This window comes from Anopheles funestus, chromosome 3RL (genome assembly GCF_943734845.2).
Source record: "Anopheles funestus chromosome 3RL, idAnoFuneDA-416_04, whole genome shotgun sequence".
In the NCBI taxonomy this organism is placed as follows: domain Eukaryota; kingdom Metazoa; phylum Arthropoda; class Insecta; order Diptera; family Culicidae; genus Anopheles; species Anopheles funestus.
The window spans coordinates 62804702-62832063 of record NC_064599.1 but is presented as its reverse complement, the minus strand read 5'-3'; the positions used below and the strand labels follow the sequence as shown (position 1 = coordinate 62832063).

General features: G+C 39.7%; 2 protein-coding genes across 7 annotated transcripts; one reads left to right on the top strand and one right to left on the bottom strand.

Moving 5' to 3' along the window:
* Window positions 1-136: 136 nt before the first annotated feature.
* LOC125767323 (probable ATP-dependent RNA helicase DDX27) lies at window positions 137-3178 on the top strand. The gene is made up of 2 exons (XM_049433796.1): window positions 137-1339; window positions 1584-3178. The coding sequence occupies exons 1-2, from the start codon at window positions 293-295 to the stop codon at window positions 3111-3113; spliced, it is 2577 nt and encodes an 858-aa protein (XP_049289753.1). The 5' UTR covers window positions 137-292; the 3' UTR covers window positions 3114-3178.
* A 202-nt stretch (window positions 3179-3380) lies between these two features.
* On the bottom strand, window positions 3381-27174 carry LOC125767319 (putative uncharacterized protein DDB_G0286901). 6 transcript variants are annotated; one of them, XM_049433787.1, is made up of 11 exons: window positions 26628-27174; window positions 19751-19859; window positions 19273-19628; window positions 18128-18247; window positions 17231-17322; window positions 15439-15690; window positions 12925-14343; window positions 11767-11872; window positions 10511-10600; window positions 9800-9986; window positions 3381-6639 (listed from the first exon to the last, which is right to left on the bottom strand). In XM_049433787.1, the coding sequence occupies exons 1-11, from the start codon at window positions 26730-26732 to the stop codon at window positions 6341-6343; spliced, it is 3135 nt and encodes a 1044-aa protein (XP_049289744.1). In that variant the 5' UTR covers window positions 26733-27174; the 3' UTR covers window positions 3381-6340. The 6 variants fall into 6 exon arrangements, with proteins under 6 accessions (XP_049289744.1, XP_049289745.1, XP_049289746.1 ...); XM_049433788.1 differs by having other exon boundaries at window positions 10523-10600; XM_049433791.1 differs by lacking the exon at window positions 3381-6639 and adding an exon at window positions 7428-8782.
* Window positions 27175-27362: the final 188 nt, after the last annotated feature.

The following is a 27362-nucleotide window of genomic DNA, read 5'->3' as shown; positions in this document are numbered from 1 at the left end:
CATTTCCATAGAATTTGAAATGCAACTCTTAAAAGTTATATTCTAGCGAAAAGTGTATTTTATACACCGTTTGTTTGATACTAGAACCGGCTTTTCGTTGCGGAATTGCTGAACTGCATCTGAACTTGATTTATACTGTAGGTTTCATCGATTCACTAGACAGTAGAGGTGACAGACGGACGAAGGCAACGTTTTGTAAACAAACACACGTGCGTGCGTGCCGGGAGTAAAGAACCTGGTTTTAGTTTTGTTTCAAATTTCTTTTCAAACTCATAATACTGATAACTACAAAATGAAGAAAGATAAAAAACCGAAAGCTGCTGTAAAGAACAAAACCGCCGTCGCTCCTCCCACTGCAAATGGTGAGAATGGCTTGTCGAATAAGGAAAGTGTGACACGCAGCCTGGATTTAATAAAAACCATCAATGACGATGAAGAGGTGGAAGATTTCTCCGAGGAGTCGGAAACGGAAATTGATTATCAACCGACCAAGCTGAAAAATAAAAAATTGGGCGATTTCGATGGAAGTTTTCAGTTTGTTTCCTCGGTGAAGGAATATAACCACGATACATGGGACGATTTGATGCGTTTTGTGAAAAAGAAGAACCGTGGCGAGGTAAACGACAAAATTGCGAACGTAATACGAGAGCGCACCAAGGAGAATGCCGATGCACTGAAGGATGATATCGACGATGATGCTGACATGCACAATCAGCAGGTGGATCTGTCCGATGACGAGCTGAAGCACGATTATATGCGTGTGAAGGAGCGTAAGGGCAAAAAACCGGTCACTGAAAACGGTGGACTCACCGTGGAGGTAAAGGAAGACGCGGAAGATGGCACGAAGGATTACTTCGAAGAGGTGGAGGAAAATGCAAACGGACAGATTCAGTCGTTCTACCAGATGGATCTCTCACGTCCACTCATGAAAGCGATCGGTGCACTTGGATACATCTATCCGACGCCAATCCAGGCGTCCACCATACCGATCGCACTGATGGGACGAGATATTTGTGGTTGTGCAGCAACCGGTACGGGTAAGACGGCCGCTTATATGCTGCCCACCCTTGAGCGTCTGCTGTACAAACCGAACGTTTCCCAGGCCATCACACGGGTACTGGTATTAGTGCCGACACGTGAATTGGGCGCGCAGGTATACCAAGTGGCCAAGCAACTCACACAGTTCACCAACGTAGACGTCGGTATTGCTATTGGAGGGTTGGACGTAAAAGCGCAGGAAGCGGTACTACGCAAAAATCCGGATATTGTGATTGCTACGCCAGGTCGATTGATCGATCATATAAAAAATACGCCGAGCTTTTCGCTGGATTCCATTGAAGTAAGTCGAAATAAAAATATGTTTATTCTTACTAATGGTTAACTATGCTGATGAACTCATATCCTTGCGCTCTGATAAAATACGCTCGCGTGTTTTAAAGACGAATAATGGTACATAATTAGAAAACGATTGCCGAGCGAACGTTTTCTACGACCGATTCTGATCTTACTGTTAATGCAGTCTTCCATAGTAGTAGTATATTTTGGAAAAGCAAAAAAACTAATCACGACCATAATGCTTGCAGATCCTGATTCTCGATGAAGCCGATCGTATGCTGGATGAGTATTTCGCTGAACAGATGAAGGAAATTATTCGCAGCTGTAGCGCAACTCGTCAAACAATGCTTTTCTCCGCCACGATGACGGAGGAGGTGAAAGATTTGGCGGCCGTTTCACTGAAAAAGCCAGTGAAAATTTTTGTCAACAACAATCAGACGGTCGCATTCAATCTGCGCCAAGAGTTCATTCGTATTCGCGAAGGACGTGAAGACGATCGGGAAGCAATACTGGCCGCGCTGGTTTGCCGTACCTTCCACGACCATTGTATGGTGTTTGTGCAGACAAAACGTACGGCTCATCGTTTGCGTATACTGCTCGGCTTGTTAGGCGTGAAAACGGGAGAACTGCACGGTGATTTGACCCAGGCACAGCGTCTCGAATCGTTGAAGCAGTTTAAGGACGAACAGATCGATATCCTCGTAGCGACGGACGTAGCAGCTCGTGGGTTGGACATTAGCAGCGTAAAAACGGTCATCAATTTTGTTATGCCGGCCACTATGGAACATTACATTCATCGCGTCGGTCGTACGGCACGTGCCGGCAAGGCCGGTGTGTCGGTTTCCCTGGCAGGCGAACAGGAGCGCAAAATTGTGAAGGAAATCGTGAAAAATGCAGTCAGCTCGGTGAAGAGCCGTATCATTCCGCTGGACATTATCGAAAAGTATCGGAAAAAGGTGGCAGCGCTCGAGCCGGAAATTGTTCACGTACTGGCGGAGGAACGTGCGGAAAAATTATTGCGCCAAACGGAGCAGCGGCTTACCAGTGCCGAACAGAAGCTGAAGGGTAAACCGGGATTCAAGGACGCTCCGCCGAGAGAATGGTTCCAGACGCTGTACGAGCGGCGCGAAGAAAAGACACGGCTGGCCGGTGAGGAGGCGAAGGAGAAAAAGCAGCCCAAAAAACGCAAAGGCAACGGTGACGATGAGGATGATTTTGACCCCGTCCGGTACCATCAGGAAAGGATGAAAAAACAAAACTCCAATGCAGTTGTGGAAAAGAAGAAGTCCAAAACGCAAGCGGATGCCGCTGATGATGCAAACAAAACACCGAAACAGTTGGCAAAGGATAGAGCGCTAAACGAGCTGCGGATGGTGTCGATGGTGCAGGCCAAACTGACCAAGATACGCAATCGGCCGACACGTGTCAACGCTACCGAAGAGGAAAATTACAATGAAAAATCCACCGGAGGAGGTGGTGGCCGAAAGAACCGAAAGAAACAAAGGGATTTATCGCGTTTCGAACGTGACCTGACCGATGTGGGTAACAAAAACGTTAAGAAGTTGCGTTACGATGCGTCCAAAAAGCAGCGCATGGATAAACTGGACAAACGCAAGCAGAGCGGCAAAATGGGCGCGGAAAAGCTGCGTAACAAGCAAGGTTTAAATAAACAAAATAAGGGCAAATCATTCGGTCAGAAGGCACCGAAAAAGGGCAAACCGGCTGGAGGCAAAGGAATGAAACGAGGTGGCGGTATGGGAGGCAAAAAGCGAAAGTAAGGGTAGGAAACAGACAAAGCTAATGTGAAGAAGATTTGTCTACTGTTGAAACAATTGGCAAATATGTATATCAATAAAGAAATCGAAAAAATACGTCTAGTGTCACAATGAATTGAAAATAATCATGAAAGAAATTGTGCTTGGTATGTATGGATATTGCGGGCAATAAAGAAAGTTGATGATCATGTTTAAACGACATAATTCTCACTTTTCAAAAATTCATTCCAAAAGATGTCAACCGTTTACAAACTCTATACACAGGAAAGGTTTTTACATTTGTAGACCATGCAATAAATTCTCATTTGACCGTGTATTTGACTTCAAACGGGAGAATACAGTGTGTTCTTAGAGAATAATTCTTTTTTTTTGTTTCTTTACTCACGTATTATATAGCCTATACCTGAATTTCGATTATTTCGTATTAGTGTTACGCCTAAGCACGTAAGATATCGCTTCTCTAGCGTGTTTATCGTTATGTGTTCTGCGTTCTTTGTATTTGATTTGGGTTTATATGCTCGTCTTGTACAGTACTGCATAAAAAGACAAAAGAAACTTGGGCAAAATTTGTATCATATACGAACGCAACTATTTCTCAAAAAAGTGTGCTTGTCAGGTTAAAGGGACATGAGTAGAAAAGCACAAGAAAACACATCGAAACCATAACGTATATAGAACAAAACTTTACATTTCAAAATGCAATTACCACTGAATATGATCGATAGAGAAAAAGTGAAAGGGAGGAAGAAATCCATTTTTTTTTTTGTAAAAAGGAGTAATATGTTTTTGCTCACACTAAAGTAACTAGCCTAATAGACGATAATAACATAGAACATTAGCCATAAGATTAATATGTTTTTGTTTTGTTCCTTCACCGGTACACAGCTATGTGTTGCGCTCAAACGCAACGACGTAAGACGTAAGAGTAATACAAAATTATACTAACGCTAACAAAACGTGATCAACCAATTATGCAACTAAGGTTTGTAGCTGAATGTGGCCCTGTCTTTGAAGCACACACCAAAAACATACGTTCGCTATACGAAAAAGAGATACGCATCGGACTGAAACCGATTCAAACTTTACTATCCATACAATAGCTAACTTTCACTGTTTTCATTGGGAACTGCGCAAACGGAGTACTGGCTATCAGTACCCTGCACTGCATCTTTTTCACTACTTGTGTTCTACTCGCTGAATATTTCAGGTACGCGTTTTCATGATTACATTTCATTGCCGTGTCTCACCTACAGTACGGCAATTTGCAATACAATCTCTTCTACTACACGCCTATTCCTGTAACCGTATTTACAAGGTTTCGTACTTCATCTTTCCGTTTCCGTTGTTGTTTATTCGCTGAACCGTAACTGTTGCCAAATAATTCAGCTTGCAGATAAGACAATTTTTTGAACCATAAGTCAGATAGCATATAAAAATAACAATTTGTTTCTAAACTACACTCGGTTCTTCTCACTCTGCACATATCCTGTTTGGGTATCGTTCTATAAAAAAAAACTGATCGATCAAGATCGTTAATTGTAAAAGATGATAAAGAAAGTAAACTTAAAACATTGCACATCATCATTGTGTGCTTGTTTCATTATGACTGTACATTACATATATTATTCTAGGTCATAAACATATTCTTACTCCCTACCGCAAACCAACAAACACAAACAAGCTTATGCAACTAAAGGAGAATCTTTAAAAAAAACAACTTAACTAATGTGCTCATCATCTATTCAGTGAAACAAACTTAACATATGGTATAATTAACAGAAAATATAACAGCTAAATGTACTATCGCGCGGATAGTATATTTTAACAAACACGAAATCCTTCACCTTTTTACAATCTAATTCTGCCAACTATTTTGTTTATATCCTGAGCTCTGCATTCTTCATTATTATTATTCTTCCTCTTTTTCTTTGTATTAGGCTTTAGGTAAATTTGACAAAAATTACTGAATATCTTTATAATTTTAAGTGCTGCTTTTGCGGCTTACATTTTACCAAGATATTTTTCACTCCTAACCTACTAATCAATCTTCCTGTGTATAGGCGCCCTTGTAGGACTTAGTTCTCTCATATTCAAAGTTTCACTTTCCGTTAATATCATGTCCACACTGTACTGTGGCTTGAGCTCTGATATTACATTGCAGACTTTTTTTGTATATTGCTGTACAACCCTTTGTCGGTCTTGCTCTAGTTACAAATGTCATAAAAACAATTATTAGACAACACCGTCCCAGCAACTCAGACCGACCGGAAGCGATTGTATAACCAGACAAAAAAGCAATTACCCAATTTCCTCCTCCTCGGCGTCAACTATAACGATGCATATAAAAATCTCTTAAGAACAAAGAGATCCTCGTTTATACTATAGTTTTTCACCATTTGGGTTTACACAAGGAAAACCTTTCGAGCTAAGGTTATCGCGTTTATCGCGTGTTACAATAATCATTTTCGTCAGGGCAATAATGTCTCTTGCACCAAGAATATATATAACCACTGGACGCAGGACATCCACCAACGAGCGGATTCATACCATTCGCAAGCGAAGTCACCCTTAAACGGGTGCCACTTTTCGATTTTACATCGGGAGGGAATGGTTTTAGTAGCGTTGCGAAAAAACAATAAGCCAAGAAACGAATTATCTAACGGAGGAAGGAAACAATCTAGCTTACCTTCCTCTATTTCGTGCAAACAGTCTCAAGGGCGATATTTGTTCGTACAATAAGACGATGTAAACGGATAATGGTTAGCGTAAGTTATTTGTGGTAGAGTTTTCTGGTTGTTGTTTGTAAGGATTTGGTTTGCCCAACAGCTTTTATCTCACGATGGCAGCCGCCCTCATCGGTTCGTTGTAGGTTTTTTCTTCTGGTGTATTGTTGATGCTTTGCCTTTCAAATAGGCCTTTAGCTAGCCGATTTACTTCTGTGGTCGCTACATGTTGTTGAAATCCTCTCTCTCCATCTTGCTCTCTGCCCTCTTTTTGTGATGTGAAGGTAACAAAAAAGGTTGTGAGATGCTGTAGACGCTGGTGGAAGTAATGTTGTCGGTGAGTCGGATTACATTCATAACATCATAGACAGACACATTTCCATAGACAGAGTTAGTTTTCCATAGACATTTTCACACCATTTAGAGTCGCTGTCGCGCATATGAACGACGACGCGTATTTGAAGAAAGTCGGCAGAAATGCAGCTTCTGCGGTGGGGTTAGTGTGCTTTAGGCGACTAGAGAATGCTCATCATCGTTGCCAACGCAGTTACCGTCCATGTTAAGCAGCTCGTTCAGATCGATGTAATCGCCGGACACAATGCCAAGGGTACCACCGGGACCGATGACACCATTTCCACCGTTGATGCTGCCATTTCCGTTGCAATTTATGTTGCCACCACCAGGATGGCCGATGGCGCTAAGGATCCCATTATTAACGCTGTTGTTACCGTTAACGAGATCACCTCCATGGATCTTAAAACTCATCAGCTGCGTGTGAGCAGACGGTACGGGTGAAATGTGTCCTCCTGAGTTTGGTGTTTTGGTAATTTAAATATAAATCGAATGTGATTCGGTGCATTCGATACATCGTACATAACCAATCGTCAGATTTTGCATCAATCATCACGGCGGGGGGGGGTTTTGTGCAGTTTTCATATGAACAGCGGGAGATACAGAAAAAAACGGTCAGAAGAAACAGAAAATTAGTAACTGCACAACGAATGCAACTTTTTTGTAGTTAGTGTCTCATCAAAAAGTTCTATATTCCTGGCATATATCATACTAACAAAAAGCTCCTAGCCATCCTATCTCAACATTCTGCACACAGACACACACACACACACGATCACACACATACATATTTCCACACACAGGCACACAATCTCCTTCCTGGTTAATACACATGTATCTTGTTCCCTTTTTTTGTACTCCCACTCAACAACCCAACCCCAAACCCAATATATTTTAATGTCTTACAAATTAAATACTGAGAAAAACATCTTCTTTGAATTCCCAACCAATTGGCAAAGGTATCGTCCCTTCCCTTGCACAACCTATTCTCGAACCCTATGTTGTATATCCCTGTGCTCGTAGCCCTGGATGTTCACAATTTATCCACCCAATTCCCCAAAAGAATTTAACCCATCTCTCAAAAACCCGCAAAATTCTTCCTTAACAATGTCCTACGTATTCTTTACACACAAAACACACATTTGCACACAACACACTTTATATTCCGTTCAAGCATTCCAACGCATTCCATCTGGAACATTGTTGATTAAAATTTATTTTATTTTTTTTTGGTTTAGAAACAAAAAGTTTTTTTTTACTCAAAACGAATGTTTCCAAACGGAATGCATTATCACACCTTCTCGCACTCTCAATTCAAGCATACATACACAGCAAACATACACTCAATTGATCCATTTTTTCTCTAAACTTTTAAACTAAACATCTAAACGTTTTATTTCCCTTGCATGTTTGCCTACACCCCGGGCAGGTGGATATAGTAATATAGAGGAAAACAGGGTAAGGGCGGAACAGTAGAAGTAAGCGCTCAGGATTGGTGACGGGATGCTGATACAGGGTTCCCCAATAGATAAGATAGAGCTGAAACACGCAAGCGAATAGGATTTTTGTTATTATGGAACATAATATTTAATTACTACTTTATTGTTCCGTATTGCATTCGCTCTATCCTGTCTATTGGTGATAACCCTGTAAGTGATGTAAGTGATGGCGAATGTTAATGAAGGAGTGTAGGGCGCAACATAGTGGGTGAGGATGTGTACAAACTTTTGACTAATTAAATAAACATGTGTAGATATATGAGTATAATATACGAGAACAGATCACCCCGAACCCATCTCTTGGAATAGTTGAATGGAAGAAGCGTAACAACAGTACCTTGTTGCTCACGTGGGTGAGAGACTTTTGGCCACATGTATTTTATCCACAAACTTTTTTTTGGCAGAACATCATCGCGCCCCAGAAGTGACTCGTGTCATTTATCTCCTCCAACAACCTTCTTTTCCATCTCTCTATCTCTCTCCCTGTGTTTTTTTTAAATATACGCACGCACGAAGGCACCGCGAATAGCCCAAAAGTGACAACGATGGCAGCCACTACAAAGCTCCACACAACAGCATTCTGCAGCATCCGCCAACAGCATCGGATCAACATCGTCCTTTTTTTTTGTTTGTTTGGCCATCAACCATCAGATCGGAGATCGGAATAACAATGACAACGACCCAGAAGAACACCAGAAACCAGTACGGAACCAAAAGCGAAGGCCCATTTCCGTTGACAGTGCGCGCACCAAAAATGATCTCTCAACATTGGCGATAACGACTACAGACACGCACACACACGATCGTCCATCATCATACATTTTTCTTTTTTTTTCTTTAGCATTTTTTGCCTTTTTTTTGTAGACCATTATCACCATTATGCTCTTTTTTTTATCCTCACACGTTAGTGACGGTGGTTATTGGCACACGCACGGCAACCATGTTATCATGATGCTGCTGTCTCATAATTGCGTTTGAGCTCGCTTTGCTTCGCCCAATCCTTTCTGCCCAACAATCCTATCTTTATATCATTTCTCAATTTCCATTATCTTTTTCTTATCAACTTATCAACCATATCTTTGCATCGCAACAGACATTCCTGTGGAAAGGAAGAAGGTCAGATTGTTGTGATTAGAGATTGTGTGATTTTTGGTATAAATGTTTTGTTTAGATTAGGCTTTTTTTACTTTGATTAGAAACAGATGATTTGAGGTTAGAGGATCTTTTTGCTTCTGACACGGGAACTGAAAAAAATTTAAAACATTTCATACCAATAAACCTGTTTGCAAACCTGATAAAATTTGTTTTGGATTTCGATGAGTGAGTTTTAAACTATTCTTTTAGGTAACCCTGCTTTCAAATTAGGTCTTTACACCAACAGGTGCAAAATTTATCAGAACATAACTCCAAATACCATTCACAGGCAACATGGTGGCTGTATGGATTTCCACCAGTTGCTAAAACATATCAATTTGAATTACATTTTTTGCCTTTGTAAAGAGAAAATTAATAGCAATTCATATCTTAGTTCTTATGAATAATTTTAAATTAATTTACTATATACTAAGTAACCAATATTAAGAAGATTTCGTAAATGTTTCTAGTAACTATTTTAAATTTAACAACACGCAACTGATATACTGGAGATAACAAATTCAGCCAATTTCAGATGCTTAGAACATAACTACCTACAAAACATTGTCAGAAAGAAACCAAACAACGAAACACACGTAAACGAAAGGGAAAAGCAAGAAAAACTGAATATAGTATGTGAAAAAAGGACAGTTTCCGAAGGTCGGCTTCTTTCCGACATTAGATTGTTAAAGGTATTGTGTTTTATAAAATGAAGCTCTTAATGCTTGCTTAAATAAAAAAAAAGAAAACACCCCATTCATGAGACAAGCAAAATTTCTTCATTGTTAAAAAAATAATAACTTCATTTTTAGTTCAATTATACCAAAAATGTCCATCACGATGGAAAAAAAATCGATACAATGTACACCATTATGCTTTTGAACCCTCTGCTGTCACTGTTTGCCATTTTGATATAAGATAAGAAAAACAACAACGTTAAAGTATGTACGAAGCGTCCCTCTACTGACTACCGACTACGTACCGGGTGTCGGACTACCGGATGAGGCGGACTTGTCACTGTTGTTGCTGCTGGTCTGCTGCTGTTGCTGTTGAGACAATGGTTGACCTTGCTGAAGCTGCTGCAATAGGTGCTGCTGATCATCGTTCGTCATATCCGGAAGGTTCATCGGAAAATCGTAACCGAGCATGTCTTCGTTGTTGTTGAAAAGCTGTAAAGAGAGTGGCCAAATCATTTGGAAAGGCAACAGGCCAGGAAAGAAAGAATGCCAGATGATGAATTTTTATTGCCTTACACAAACACATACACTAACTGAAGGGTGTGGGGTGGTGCCAGTACAGTAATAGTGATATGATTTCGCATACTGATTGAATATTGAGGAAGGGGACATCCAAAGAGCGATGTGGTATGTTTTTGGGTGTAGTTAAAGAAAACAGCCATTGATTTTTTGTCAACTGTATAAAGGAGAATATTAATTTCCTGCACCTCGCGCCTTATTTACATTTGCCCAGGTGCGTTAGTACAATTTACTACTAGCAGAAAGTGAAAGAGAACGGAAAGACTTTACGAAAACATCTGCGACACCTGAATGAACATCGATTACACATCGTGTTCAATACGTCTGGCGCACTCATTATATACTGTTTTGCTTTACCCTTGATTCGGACAGTTAGGTTTACAATGTTTGTCTCTTCATTTATCGCTTGCTTACAAACTATTGCTGCGTATGCTTACATCGGTCCTAACCTTATTCATGGTATCCAGATCGAACGGGCACGACGGGAAGTACACGCGTCCGAACGGAGGTGCGGTAGAGCATGCGTTCTGTTGTGGGTTGTATGAGTATTACAAGTTGATAAAGTTGATATAGAACACGAATTGAATAAATTTGTGTATTTTTTTGTGTATGTAGATCAGATTTCAATTTCGGGTTTACACGTTGCACAGATAATTCGATTCGGGTACATCGATACATATGCAACATTCCATACATCAGGATGGAGTTGGGGGTGCGTAGTAAAGCAGCATGTTTCGGAGTGTTAGCATGCTCGACCATCATCATCATCATCATAAGCATCAGCATCAATATCATCATAAATATCACCATCGATCAATGCATTTGTTGAAGTTTGTGAAGATATTTAATTCAATTTTACCAAAACCATTTAATTCCAATTGAAATTTACATTTGATACATCCACAGAATTGGAGTTGAAGAGCATTAGTTGGAGTAGTTCAGTTGGAATTAATGGATGGGTTGAATTTTGTTGTTGTTTAATTTAATATATAATTGGAAGAAAGAAGAAAAACATTACGAGCATGAAAAATATATCATCAATGAAAATATGTAAAAACGGACCATTTAGAGAAAGTATTTATTTCAGATTCCCAATCAAAACCCATACGTGGGTGGCAACTTGGAAACTATTGATCTTGTACAAAATTTCCAACATGAACGATAAAACACAGCATAACACAACAGGAAGATGTTTTTTTATAAACTCATCTTTCATTTTAATCTAATTTCATTTATAAAAGTATTTTCAATTTAATGTTGCTTGAAATATCTCATACCTCCAAACTCTAAAATATCGTTCTACAACTAAGGGGAAAACTCGAATCAAATTACAATTAAGTTAAGAAGAGACATCATCAGTCTCATTGCACGATATTTAGAAGCATAATTTTGGTATTCATTCAACTGTAGGCCAATATTGTGTTTAATCCAATTTTTTAATGAGACGTGACATATCTCGTGTGATTTATCATCCCGAGAATATATGAATAAATTAGTCACAAAGTGCGTTTCAAGGGCCCAAACGTTAAGCAAACATTTTTATTACTAAAATCTATCAATCGATCCTCCTTCGTAACGATCATTCTCTTTCGTACCATGTGTTTGCTTTATTTTTTTTTTGTTACTGTCCAGTTCCTTTTAATCAAAACTTAAACCCTTCCCTAAACTGCCGTTACCATTCACTCAAACTTACCCCGAGCAACGCATTCGCATCGAGCTGGTAACCTTCGCCCTTAAGCAGCTCCTTCAGCGATTCCAGATCGGTCTGCACAGTGTCGATGTGTTGTCCATACTCGGCCCTGTAAGTACAGATGATGGCGTGCAACCGCACATTGGGGAGAAAGAAATAAAAACATTGAAAGGAAGAAAGTAAGAAGAAAGAGGCGCAACCACCTTCGATTAATATCGCCATTATCCTTCCGGTACGCACAGCGTTTTGCGGCGCGCTACCGAGCTCACACCTATGCTTCGTGGTTAGAAAATGCTACATTCGGTACTTAAAATTTGTATTTGTGCTCTTTGCTATATCCCAATTTCTGTAATGCTTTGATTTAGAATATCCTCGTTGTAGCAATGATGCTAAATTAATGCAGATGACCAAGGCTGTCCCAATAAAATGATGAAATGTTTACAAACTGGATGAGAATTATGAATGAAAGTAAACATGATACGGCATTTCAGCATGTAGATATTTAAATCGTTTCTCCTTACGTATATAATTTAACACTAAGAGAATATGTGTTCTCCGCTTTACATGTAATATCTTACTTGACAGAAAAAAACATACATTCCAAGCTAGCATCCTTGAAATGCATGATTTCATCTCATTACCTTGAATGTAAAAGCATTATAATAAATAACATTCATTAAAATAAATAATTAACAACAATAACGATTAAAAGTAGAAAACCATCACTGTATCACAAAATACAGATAAAGAAAAGCGAACCGACGGAAAATGGCAAAAAGGGAAAGCAAAACTGACATTAATATTCAGTTTGACAAAATAAACAATTAATTAAATTGCTATCATTGATGCATGAAAAAGAGGGGAATGCATCGCAAATGAACAGACTTCCTTGGTCACATAATGGGGTAACAATTTGTGCATGAAACAAGCAGTACGCTCTATTTCTAGTCCTAATGATGCTAATATTTTCTAGACCACGGTTGTTCTATCCTCAAAACTGGGTGAAGCTCGGTGTTGCGATGCAGTTATATAGTAACGTGTCCACGGAGCGACCCGGTGTTGGTGTTGATGCGATGGTAGTAATCGAAAAGGGTTGTGCAAATACAGGAGCTTTGTGATGCCCACAACCGCCCCCAAAAAGTTCCCAACAAAAATACTAACACCGTGTTCAGACGGGACACGTCTAGATCATTGCTGACAAACTTGGATAATTGTTGCTGCTGCTCAGCTTCGTTGCCGGCGGACCGGTTGAGCAGTAAGGACGAATCGAGCGAGTTCTCGTCGAACTCTTCATCTTCACCGTGCAGCATTTGGTTAACAACAGATGACGATTGCTGTTGTTGCTGCTGGTGGTTGTTTTGTGGTGCCTGCACCTGTTGCTGCTGTTGTTGTTGCGATCGACCAGCCTTCATCTGGCTGATGTTGACATTCGGATTATAGTAGCCTCCATCGACGAAGTTGAATCCACTGCTAAGCATCGGTGAAGGGTTACCAGCTCCTTCAACCTTCACAACACTGCTGCCCTGATCATTACTATCATCAAATATGTCACCCGGCACAATGTCGGTGGTGGTAAGGTAACCACCATCCGAAGCAAACGATAGACCATCCGTACCAATGGGTGACGACGACGAATTGGCATTATTGCTAGCGTTCGTCGGCTGATCTCCGGTACCTTGCTCTCCACCAGCATTAAATCCGGACGGTCCGGGCGAAGATACCTTTTCCTGTTGTGGCTGTTCGTTGCTCACATTTGTTTGTTTCTTTGCCATGGCTAACTTTTTGCCACCCCGTGTCATAATCAATGACGGAATTTCGGGAGAAGAAGCCGTAGATGATTTTAATCCACTTCCACCGGCCTTCCCTGTAGCGTTGAGCAGACTTCTGTTCTGGGATCTCTGTGCAGTAGCTAGCGGCTGTCCCCCTTCATTGCGCCTATTATCTGCACTGTTTCCTTTCAACAAACTTTCTCCCCGTTTTCCGCTCGCTGGTTGTCGCTGTTTCTGCTGTTGCTTCTGTTGTTGCTGCTTTTCCATCTCCTTAATCACCATCGGTGTGTTAAGCATCATTTCACTGTCGTTATCTTGATTATATAATTGCACAATAGTCGGATCTATCTCGTCCACGTGGTCGACCAAATATCCGTGCTCATCATCCGCGTTGTCTTCCTCCAACGCTTCACCATAGTCCTCTAGGTCATCGCCGTCCATTGTGCTTTCGATCAGCTGAATTAAATTCGCCGGTGTATTGTTGCCACGGCCAAGGTTCCTTGATCGTGTACTGTACTTCTGCTGACGATTCTGATCGCTTTCCATTTTCAATACCTTGGACGGCATAGTTGATCCTCTCATTCCACCATCGACACCGGTGCGGAACGGTACGGGTGAGGTGGAAAATATTTCCTCAATAGTTTCATTTCCACCTCCGTAGTTCAATGCTCCATCTCCACCGCTACCTCCGGCGCTACCATTGCTACTACGGGTGCTGCTACCACCGGACATGGACGGGGTCGCTGTGCGATGGTATGGTGACCGCTCCGGGATCGACATCGGCGAGCTAACCTCCGGTATTTCCGAATTCCTGTCGGCACAGAATGGGAAAATCTCAATCAAAAATTGTTCGCATGGCGCAATGTTTGAACAGGGGAGCAATTTTGAATGCGTTTTTGGGGTTTTCTTTTTAACATTCATTCTAGCTTCACATCCTATCCTTCTGTCGATGCGTCGCAGTAGGAAGATGCAGTGAAGAGGACGAGAGGACGATCCTATCGTATGTCTGCGATTGTTCTTTTGTGTATTGAACGATGCTCCGAGAGGTCGTCTTCATCGTCGTCATCCTGTGTATATTTCCTACACGCGCAAATGTTCCTTCTATTCACGCAACGGGGCGTCTTGACAGCTTAGCTTAGACAATGTAATACGCCAATATATGATGGAAAAGGAATTTGCTTATTGCTAAAAACACAAATGTGTAAAACCACACCAATAATGTTTCAACGAACAATTATGTTAAGGAAAATGGAGTTCGTAAGTTTTAAGAAGCCAATAACATGTAGAGTTCTGATAACTGGAAAACCAAAAACAGGTATCGGATTTCATAAATAACAAATAAACCTCCTGTCTTTTTCCCTGTTAGAGAAAGTGTATCATTCATTAAGGGATCATCATCACTATCATGCTTGTTACTAGCAGAAAAGCGTAAAACCAATCAAACAAGTTCACAAATAACTGTGGTGATAGTGATAAATAATGAATATATATTACAATATTCTACAGTGATAATAATGTATGATACCGAGCGATATATTTTTATACTCTTATCAATACTCTGAGCATTTCGATTAAACTTTCCATCATCAGAAAAGAATATTGATCACACAACATAAAGTTATGTTGAAATCATAAAACACATTAACAAACATATTTTTTCCTGATGACAACTTCATGATGAAATCTGTTGAAATATCAACAAAAAGTAAGTACACCTCTAAAGAAAACAAACAGAAAAAATCGATAAACATTTAATACCAATTAACAGTATCAGTTAACAGCAAGTGCAACATAATGTATCAAATTTATCCCTTGAGATTGTAATTGAAACATAAAAGGTAGGAAAGTAACTGTATCGGGATTTATCGAACATGTTTTAGCTTTGTGTTGCTTAATGCATCATTACCTGTTCCCTTTCGTTTGGCCGCTTGGCGTGTTTTTATCCTTCTTAACAATGCTAACACCATTGAGATTCTTAAAAAACACGCTACCACTGTTACCGGCACTGTTACTAGGCTTTGCGCTCTTGCCGACTAAGGTGGAACCAGACGAAGCAGAAGAAGTATTAGCTCCTGTATCTTCAGCGGACCGAGACGTGCGAACAATCTGACCAGTTACGACGGGAGTAACATTTTTCTTGCCCTTGTCTTGTTTTGACCTGAAGAAAAGGAAAGAGGCAAGTACATTGAAAACAAACATCCGATAAAACAATCCTATTGTCAGTAGCAAACGGAGTGTATTAGTCCGGATTAAAAGTTCCAATTGTAAGATCGTAAATGAACTACAGATTGTACATTTAATGACTTAGCAAAAGAAAAAAAGGATAAAAATGGCAAGCTAGTTATCGGTTTAAGTACACATCATTAAGACACAGATGCATTCAATCGCAAAAAGCATCCAATAGTCCAATGGTTCACATTCTATGCAAGCCTTTAAAATAACAACAAATTATCAATAACAATATACATATTTTTACCTTCTATATACGAGAGGCAAACAATACGCCTCGGCTATACTTAATAACAAAAAAGTGTACAATTAAAAATAACGCTAGCAACAGAAAAAAACTACCGTTTTCGTTGGCACAAACGTCTATCGCACTGATTCAGTATTTAGTTTTAGCTAATAGTGGTCAAGCATATCTAAACAATCCTAGATGGAAATATAGTTTAATGTTAAATGCAAGGAAACATGTTCATGCAAAAAAAGGTCAAATACGTTTAGAAATAATCATTTACACAATACGCGCTATAGGACAAAAAGTAAAAGAGATACAAAATGCATGCAAACACAATCAACACAAAATTCAAAACCATCTTAACCAGATTTCCACAACTCAACGTACGAATTATAAATATGTTGGAAATAACCTTTTTTCTTCGTTTCATTTTCTATAGTAAAGGTAATATAATTATAATTAGTCTTTCGCATACGAGACAAGAACTAATTGAAAATTGTTCCCATAGTAACGGAGTTATTTAGATGTACAATCAAAAACATATTATTTTCAGAACCCTCACTCAACTATTAGCTACTGTAAAAGAAGAGTAGTTATGATTTAGGGGTTATTTAGAATGATAATACATCGTTTGCATACACTGATGAGCTGATAAACATTGAGTTGTGATGATAAACAGCAACAATCTTTAGTCCTGTTGATTTTTTTTTCAGTAAAGAACGTTGAAAGATGGTAAAATTCACGCAGTCTTACGAAAACCATTTCAAAACGTGCTCCACAAAAATTGGCAAGAAATCGCCATGTAGGTGTTTATGTTTAGACAGTGTTCTACAACGTTCATAGCACAGTGTAGCAACAGAATAAACAAATTACATAAGCAGTATAGGTATATTAGGCCTACAAAAGAGAAAAGTAACGATGATGACAGATAAACACCTCGTGTTCGTGATCTCATGTTCGTCATTCGGAATAACACACCGAATATCGTGAATCGAATCTCATCTATACCGACCCCCGGAGCAAGTACTAACAATCTGGCTACATAGCTAAAATAAGTATATGGCAGCGATGACCTCACAGGTCGTTCAGCCGAAACGAGAGATAATAGAGCCTTTGTAAGGGCACATTTGCTGGCGAAATAGTTCATCAACTAGTAGCACACGATTTAAGAAATAACAACATCGAACTAAAATTAAAGAAGCAGAAGAATAAACCCCCATGCTGACGAGCATAAACTTACAACAATTCTTGCTGATTGGCGTATGCGACTTCCTCGAGAGCTTCGCCCAGTTCTTCAATGGTCGCTCCTTCGTCGTAATCCATTTTCTTCAGCTGAAATAAATCAAAACAAACAAAGTCGATTAGCTTAGTGGGTTGCTTCATAACAGCATCGTGATTGATTTCACAGCATGCGTCAAACATCGGTAATAAGGTGATTGGATCGGATGAAAAGTATTACTTTCTGCGGTGTAATCGATCACAGCTCTTCACACCCCCATCGTCGTTTCATTTCTTTAGAGGGGGGAAGAAAAAAGCTTTGCGCGCTAATATCCATTACGTCTACCGTTCTTGCACATCAGCGAACAGGATTGCTTTATCCATGAGACAGACAGCACCCGTCAGCTAAGCAAGGGTGGTGTGCGAGATCATGAATTATCGATGATCGAACAAACGTTTCGTTCACATCACATGACACAGCGGATGCCCGTTTTACGCAAATCACCATTAATTAGTAAGCAGGGCCTCGCGGAGGATTCGAAAATGTGCCGGTAGAATATACGGTAACATTACACGAGCAAGACTTGATCGACGTTAAATGGAGATAACGGATTTAAAACACATTTATTGATAGCTATTCTGATGCGCATCAGCATAACAGGCACGGCGGTGATCACTTGCACCACAATCGCCTGCATCAAGTTGTGGAAGGCTATGTCAAATGTAAAACCACCCATTTATGTATATAGGGGTAACGTAAATGACTCGCTAGGTATACAATATCAGGAAAAAAATTGAACATTTTGCTGTTTTTGTTCAAACCGAATACTTTAATTCGTGTGTTTTTTTTGTGGTAAACCCATTAAATTATCTTTTAGCGGATGATTATTTTGTCCTAGTTAGCGAAAAGCAATCTTACCTTTGCCTGTTGTGGGGCATCGTTGATCATCAGTTGGAAACGACGTTTGTTGTTACCATTGCCCATAGAGCCAAGTCCACTGCGGGATGGTTGTACGATCGTCACCAAGAAATGTATCAGCTGAAAAGAATATGAACAAGTAATACTTATGTTATGTAAAGCAAATAATATTTAATACTAAGACTTCAAAAAATCTGTTAGAAATTTTGTAGATTGGTTGGATGGACACGCCAATAAAGGATTTTTAGATTAGAAAAGGTTCAGACAAATGTTTGTGTTGAGTTGTTCAGTCGGTCAGGAGCACTGGTAGACGAAAAGAATTGTGAAAGGGCAACAACAGAAAGGGAGAACAGTAGAATGAATAAGAAGTTTAATTTGTAAAAAAAATCCTAGCAAAGGTCTCGCAAAGATCCTAGCAAACAACATTATTGCAAAATTTACAACAGTACACAAACCACCTAACCTAAAGTGCAACAGGAAAGATGGACGATGTTTTTAAAACGTTTTTTTCCAGTAAACCATCACCACATTTGGTTTGCTAAACTCCCCCAAGAAGGATGGAGTTTAAGGACAGTGTTTGGATGCTGCCTACTATCTAAAGAATTATTCCTTCAAAAAATTATACACCCATTGGCCGGCTTGCAATCCAAACCACGAAACATTCGACATACCAACAGCAGTACCCTGAAAGTGCCATCAGTAAAGGTACGGCTGGCGTACAGCTTTTTTTCTGTCGGCCGTGGTGTGGATCGGCGAATAAATAAATAACTTACTTTCATATGTTAGGAAAAGGATTGCTTTCCCGGCATGTTACTCCCTCGGGCAGACAGCCGCCTTCTTTCCTGCCAGAACCTATCTTCTAACAATGGTAGGAAGAATGTGTGTGGTATACACATCGCACGTTGAGGGGGTGATAATATCAACATAAAATTAAAATATTCAAATTCCACATCCATCGTACATGGAGTGAGAATGTCCCCCACAACCCCCTCAAACAAAAGTGGTACATCGGGCACAAAATTTTAAACTCTTAATAAATTCATCCCGATCCAGATTGCATAAACGGTTGCTCCTTCCTTGTGTTCTTTTTTTCTTTTTTTTCTCTCTCTCTCTCTCTCTTTCTCTCTCTAACACCACACGCTCACCTTGTTGACAATTTGTTGCTGCTTATGGTGCTTCTGGCGCAGGATAGCAATTTCGCGCCACAATGCCTCATTCTCCTGCTTCATCGTCTGGAAGCGCGAATCAAGCGTATCCTGCCGACCGCGCATGTTCTTCACCTCACTCAGCACCCGGCTGACCGCTTCCAGTTTCATCGCACTCTTGTCGTCGGCCTGCTGCATTGCCTGCAGCTGCTGCTGCTTCGATGTCGCGATCTTGCGCTTAATGTGCTCCAGCAGGTATGGATGATCCTTTTGGAAGCAAGGATGTGTGAACTCCATTTCATCCCTATCGAATCGCAGTCCACCATTGTCGATGGAGGTTATTTTGTGGAAACCATCTATAATGAAAAAGTTTAAGCTGTGATATCACGATGGCACAATGGCAATGTGTCGAGTAATGTCGATCAAGGATATTCTCCTTTTTTTACTGATTGTATCAAATAGCTTAATCTTGACTTACACATATTCAACTGCCTAATAAAGCTAGCCATGTTGTTGTGTTTGTAATTGAGCGGCAACAGTTCTTTGGCAAACTGTGCCTGATTCTGTATGATGAAACTCCGGCCATCCTAGAAAGAAAAAATAAAGCAAAAAAAATTAGTACAAGCATAGAAAAAAACATTTACAAGATTACAAAAATGCCCCAAGTAATTGCTGAAACCGTAAACAATTTCGCCTAACGCTTTTTTGAAATTTGATTTGCTGCTAGCCGGCATTTTCGAATGATCTCTTCCTTTTTCCAGGGTCAGTGTATTATGAGTCGATGGGAGATTAAATCACGATTTCCTCTTATCAGCTTTCAAGAGATATTTTTATACAGCAAAACATTCACGGCAACAAACAAAAAATAGGCTTATCAATGTTTTCCCCCAAAAACTCGCAAATGTATAATTCTTTGCCTCGTACGTGATAGTAACGCACAGCCAGCTATTTAGACAAGGGAACCCATTTATTAGATTGTACACGCGATAATTTGAAACGAAGAAAGGCCCTACCAACAAAAAAAAAGTGACAGGCGAGATACTTTATCTGTACCTCCAAACAACCGACCGCCAGCGCGTAATCGCGAAATGTGGGCACACAATATGCGTCAGTATACACAAAAAAGTCAAGAAAACTGAAACTGAACAGCGAGATATGAGGATGGCATAAAATTGTACTACGCGTCGCACAACCAATAGCGAGAGTCATCTTGGACATTCGTGTGACGATGAGATGTGTTTTTATGGTGGCCTGAAATTCGATTGTTCATGCCACAAAGTGATTGCACCTTATAATAAACATCAAACATACAGGGGCTCAATTTAATTTAATTTCGGAAAGAAACTGTTAAGAAAGACTTAAATCGAAGTAGAAAACAAATAATTCGTCTAATTTTGAATCATTACAATTGTAATAAAAATATACGTTTTATACAATTTTATAGCAAAATAACAATTGCAAAACGTGTCTTTATTGCAGTCAACAACCACTACCAATATTGAACGAACATTTGGAGTGATTCTATTACATAACCTTTGGCACTTTTGGAAGCCTTGTCTTTACCATCAAAGTGTTTTCCCAATAATCTTCCAATACTCGATAATAAAAAAGAGAGCAAATGGTTTAGCTTAAACGATAGAAGTTCCAAATTAATTCCAGTGTCGTAATGTATTGATCAGTTAGTTACGAAATAGATCCTGTTCTATTAATTTGCAAAGTTTAGTAAAGGAAATGTGTTGGGACATTTTCCAGAGCTGATAAACGAAATATTTGTTTTATTCCAAAAGTTGTTTTCTTTTTTCAAAAATCGATACCTTTAGGCAAAAACGCAATTGTACATTTATTCGTGTTGTCGATCGATAATAAGTAAATGGCACTATGCTTTCACGTGTACAGGGGTTTTAAACTGTACATTTTACGACCGCACATTATCATACAACATTTATGCATTTTACCCATCTTGTGACCATGAAAAGGATCACCAAATTGATATGGCATGATTTAAAAAAAAAAGTTCTTATTGTGAAATGCCCGCGAGACGGTTGTTTCAACATTCGAAAAAAATGCTCTCATAACCACACATTTGACGGTGATAGTGATATACGCATATATCGTTGTTTTCTCGGGTGTTTTCTATTATACAGGTAATGTTTCGTGGGCTGGACACGCACAGACACAGCATAAAATCGTTGAGATGAGGCCACGAAACAAACTCAACGAACCCCAAGCAGCTTTAGCCAATCTGTTTTCGGTGAGACGAACATTGACCGGTCGAGGGAGAAGCATAAATTCTGTCAAGTGGTGGGAGGCTACTTTGTCCACGACCGACGGCTATGCTTGTCGGTGTGTTGCCGAGCCAAACACAACACCATAACCACATACATATGTACGTGACAACAGACACGGTACAAAGAGCCAGCGATGGATGAATGGTTGCAGGAGAAGACTATCTATATTAAGGCAGCAGCACAAATTTGCTGGGACAAACCGTCGTGTCACAGCGCCATCACACGAAAACAGAGAAACAACACAACCGGTTAAAGCTTTGCGAGAGTGTGTCGTGCGTAAGCAGAGAATCGGAAAAAGGCATGAGGACGGAGACAACAAACGTTGTCGGTAGGCAGGTCTCTTGCCCATTAAAATGATTATCTTCATCGAGGCAATAACAAAATCACAGCAGACCAACAAGTAACAAGTTTTTCTGGTAGAGTGGAGGGGAAGATGCTGAAAGCCATCCACACGAGAAAAACAACATAACGAGCAAAAACACAAGCCCCACACCATACACCACCACTTTGCTTTGTTCTGTGACGCGCGGTAATGGTTGAGCGAAAGGGAGAATGCAAAGTCGAATTTCGTATTGGGCTTGACAGTTTTTTTTTAATTTCTATCTTTTTAATTAGTAGCAATAGTGCTAAAAGAACAACTAAAAGTGGTGCATACATCACACCGTTTCCACAGGCCAAAAAATGCAGGGTTTCTTAATACAGTAGAACCACGATTATCCGGGCTGCTCGGGACCAGACTGATGCCGGTTAATCGATTTCCACGGATAATATTCCCTTAAATATCAAGGTCATTTATATATCTAGATAAAGCGTATATAGTATCTATAAACTATACTATGGTGGTCCTTTTGATGCTAAAAATGATTCTGGATCAAGCAAATTATTGTCAAACAACAATTAAAATTTTGAACTCACAATAAAATCATTTCAAATATATCGTTTGGTGACGATTTTAATGATTTTAACCAATCTGACTTCAGTACAAATGTTCACCACGGTTGAACAGCTGTCAATTTTCAGCGCACGGTGATTCCGCCCTCGGATAATCGACGTTCTACTGTATTTGATATTTTTCCTTATCGTTTTAAGAAAGGAAGCTCAGGTGGACGCTTCATTGCATGTAATCCATCTTAACAAGAAATTGTTTACGCTCTACTCCGGACGGCTTTGGCATTAAATCTGATCCTGAACAAGATTAGAGCATCAACATTACGATACAATAAAAACAAATTCTAAGAAGAAACTCTATTATCCTTGCAATTGAAAGTTATTTATACGACTGATTATTTAATCAATAAAAGTATTGCTATCTCTGCACTATTAAAATGTTCGCTTTCAGCCAATTATTTTAAGCACTTTGAAAGCAAAATAACAATCTACTAGTCTACTGCGATGCTGTGATTGGTTTGTTCCTTCCTGGTATGTGGGCGATAAAAATAAAGGCCGAAAAGTGTGTAGGATGACAATAATGATGAATTAGCGCGTTCGGATAAACTTAGCAAGCAACCGTGTTACCGTGCTTCCCATCGCTGGATCGTTGTAATGACTTTCAATTTCCCAGTTACCAAGGATACACCTTACCGAGAAGGCAAGCTACAATCGGCCAATTGTGTGATAGTCTCCTTAGGGCCAGTTTTTAATGCCGTTTCCGTCGATATATCGATCGATTTATGTGCGAACGGTTTTGTTACATTGACGGCAGCAATTCGCATTTACAGTGGGCCAATCGCTAATCCGGACACCTGCGATTTGAGCATTTGTCCAGCTTTGAGAACTAATATTGCACATGCGGAATCAAAAAAGTTTTTTTTTCTTATGAATTCTGCTTTGCACACCTTATTTCAAAGCTCGTGTAAAAAAAACGGGTAAAAAAGTCGTCACTAAGCGGCACAATAAACAATAGAGTAAAAACGGCCAGAATTTTGTCAGCCAAACGGAAAGCCGGACAGTCGGATTTCTTAGTAATTTCTTCTACTAAAGTGTTGCAGAAACTAGCTTCGACACTTAATACAGTGCTATTACTGGTTCAGTCGATTCGTGGCCCTCGTAACAAGCATTCCAACGTATTGAAACAAATAATTATTCCATTTTTATCCTAATTATGCCTCACACTACTTTGATACAAAGAAACATTATCATTACCCATCATCAAGATGGAAAAAGCGTTCGGGAAATAAGTAGTTTGACTAATATTAGTAAGTCGACGGTTCAAGACATAATTAAAAAGTATAAAACTACTAAAAGTGTCGAGAAAACTGTAAAAAATTGCACTTCCATGTATAAAATCCAAGCAAGGGAAGGCAGATTCATTCGTAGAACTATTCAAAAGAACCCTTTCACTACTGCAGTGGATATTAAAAAAATGTTACAAGCCGTCCATAACATCAATGTAAGTGCTCAAACCGTTCGGAATTATTTACATCGCAATGAACTTCATGCAAGAACCCCGCGAAAGAAACCTTTGATATCGGAGAAAAATCGAAAAATACGACTGGAATTTGCTAAAGCTTATGTAGACAAAGATATTGAATTTTGGAACAAGGTAAATTAATTTACTTCTGAAAATTAAGTTGAAATTAATTTATGATGATCATTTCTGCAGGTTCTCTTCACAGATGAAACAAAAATTAACATGTTTGGATAAGATGGACGGCGATATATATGGCGTAAAGATAACGAGGCGTTTAAGGGGAAATGTTTAATCAAAACTGTTAAGTTTGGTGGAGGCTCCTTGATGCTATGGGGGTGCATGTCGGCTCAAGGGGTTGGAAAACTGCATTTCATCAAGGGTATAATTGATAAATTTTATTATATAGACATGTTAAAGCAAACAGTTAAAGAAAGTGTTGAGAAAATGGGAATATCTGAAGACTTTATGTTTTACCAGGATAATGATCCAAAGCACAAATCATGGGTAGCGCGTATGTGGTTGCTTTACAATTGCCCAAAAGTGTTGGAAACTCCACCTCAATCACCTGATCTTAATGTAATCGAACATTTGTGGGCCCATTTGAAGAAAAAAGTAGCAGTGCACCGTGTAACAAACAAAGCACAATTAGAAGAGGCGGTTAGAAAGGAATGGGAAGAAATTGGGCCAGAAATATGCAGAAAATTAGTAGAAAGTATGCCCAGGCGATTGAAAGCCGTTATTGAAGCTAATGGGAATAGCACAAAATATTAAATTGCTTAAATAAATAATAAAACCAAACAAAAGTTGCACAAAATCCAACTGTCCGGCTTTCCGTTTGGCTAACAAAATTCTGGCCGTTTTTACTCTATTGTTTATTGTGCCACTTAGTGACGACTTTTTTACCCGTTTTTTTTACACGAGCTTTGAAATAAGGTGTGCAAAGATGAATTCATAAGAAAAAAATTTTTTTTTTGTTCCGCATGTGCAATATTAGTTCTCAAAGCTGGACAAATGCTCAAATCGAAGGTGTCCGGATTAGCGATTGGCCCACTGTATATACGGGACAACCGTTTCCTAGGTACAGTAATTATAGTCCGAATGAAACCAGACAATTTCCATTAGCCTAAAAACCTGCAAGAAGAGGCAATGATTATTGAAACGATAAAGTGATATTTTGCAGCTGAAAAAAAAAATTAGTATTTTCTGAATCTTTATGTTGCTGTTGGCTGAGGACAGTGCACCAAACCAATTGCCCAAATACAATTCAGCTTTATAAATGCTTCCAAATTCTGCCCAAAAGCTTTCACACACGCTGCACAAACATTGCCACGCAGTGGAAAAATGACAATTGTTCTGCTAGCTGCAGCAAACTTCCCGTGTTAATCGATCTCGCACCACACGGTGCCGATGTGAATAATAAATAACAATCAAATAAAACGCAACGATGCGTTACGTAAAAAAACCTATACACACGTGTATCCGCGTGAGGGGTTGTCGTGTAAACGCAATTCCAACATGCAACAACACACGGTAAATATAACATTATATCACAAATCAGTTCATGTTCCTTTAGGATGAGTTGAATTTTCATTCCATTTATGATTAATTTTAGCGTACACGATACAAATCGATCGATCTTTAGTAAAGGATACAAACAAACAAACCGGTGCGGATCCTGCCGTTCAGCACAATGGTGTGCAAAAGAAAGAAAGCTGTTTGTATCCCACTCTGGCCGTCAAAACAATACATCACAAAAAGCCGAAAAAAAGGGATGCATTAAGAAAAAAGTTAACCTTCTTTCCTTGTGTATTTGTGTGCGCACACGGGAATAAAACGTGGGGGGAGAGCTGTCGAAATGACGCACACGGATCCAATATACACTCACTTACGGTCGAACGCACACACAATCGGCGCACGCACATAGAGACAGATGGCAAAACAGAAACAACCTCCATCGAAGGACAAATTGACGATGGATGACTGCTGCTTGTATGTCGACGTTGCCCGTTTTGAACATTGTTTGTTTTTAGGCTGAATAATCCTCTTAAAAAATCTACAAATCGATTTCACGACCGAGCCACAGTGCAGGCGATAGAAAATCAATTAACAAACTGCAAATTGCTATCATACGACGCACGACCGCATTTATCATCTGTTGCTTTGTTTTTGTACGCACGTATGTTCGCTGCAGGTATTGCGCTAATTATCGCACACCCCTATTTATTTTCACACAAGTAAAAAAAACAAAATGATACATGAACCAATGAACGAAGGCGCGCGGATGAATCAATCGAATGAATGGTGGCGGATCAGGCAATGACCGCGGAGCAGTAGCGGGCGCGACAATTTCGCACACCGACGAAGCGCGATTAAAATCTATTTAGACAAAACACACCAACGGCGGCCATTTTTGTTAGGCCTACTGCGAACGGGCTGAACACATACACACACACTAGCGCGCTGGCGACGGGGTGAAAATTGATCGTACGGAATGAACATGGATTATCTGCTGCTGTGTGTAAATATATGTAAAAGGTGAATTATGCGACCAATTGAGGTAAAAAGAACGAATGTAGGCACACACACACATACATACAAGCACAACACACACACTGGGCACTGTGCAAAATCAACAACACCCCATTCCGAACACTCACCGTGCTCCACGATATCAAATCGTTGGTCTCGTTGTCTTCGACCAGGCGCCACAGTTTCGCCAGAAATGCAGGTACACCTGCACCCGTCTCACTGAACGTGTGCATTTTTGCGGGTACTGCTGCTACCCTGCTTCTCGATTGTTTTACGTCGCTCGTTGCTGTTACCACACTTTTGGCCACACACCACTTACGAATGCACACGCACAATTTACTCGTTTCTCTTAAATACACACACAGAAATGCACACGAGCGCGCTGCTGCTGCTGCTTTTCCTTTTTAACTACGAACGAACGCACGGACACACACGTACACACTCTGTTTCTGCTGCGGATTTCAGTAGGTACTTTCCAACTTTTTGTTATTTCGTTCCAGGTTTCTTACTGTACGGTTAGAATTGTTATAAACAGATTGCTTTCAACTTATTCCTCAACGGGAATATGCACAATTGACCTCGATTGCAATGGAACAAATATTGGGACACGAAATTTTGTGGACTTCGTACGTCTATCAACCAGTATGGACCACTCTTTCTTTCTAAATGCGTATTCTTCAACTCAACTCGCGGATTCAGCTGTAAACGAAAGCTACTACCCAACGAACTTTTGTGCGCTACCCAACTAACAATCGGATGTGGATGTTACGACAAATGTAATTGCCATTCTATCGAATAAAGATACTGTTGAAATTTAAAATACACTTAACAAATATTTATCAAAGCTGATTATGGTTGTTGTG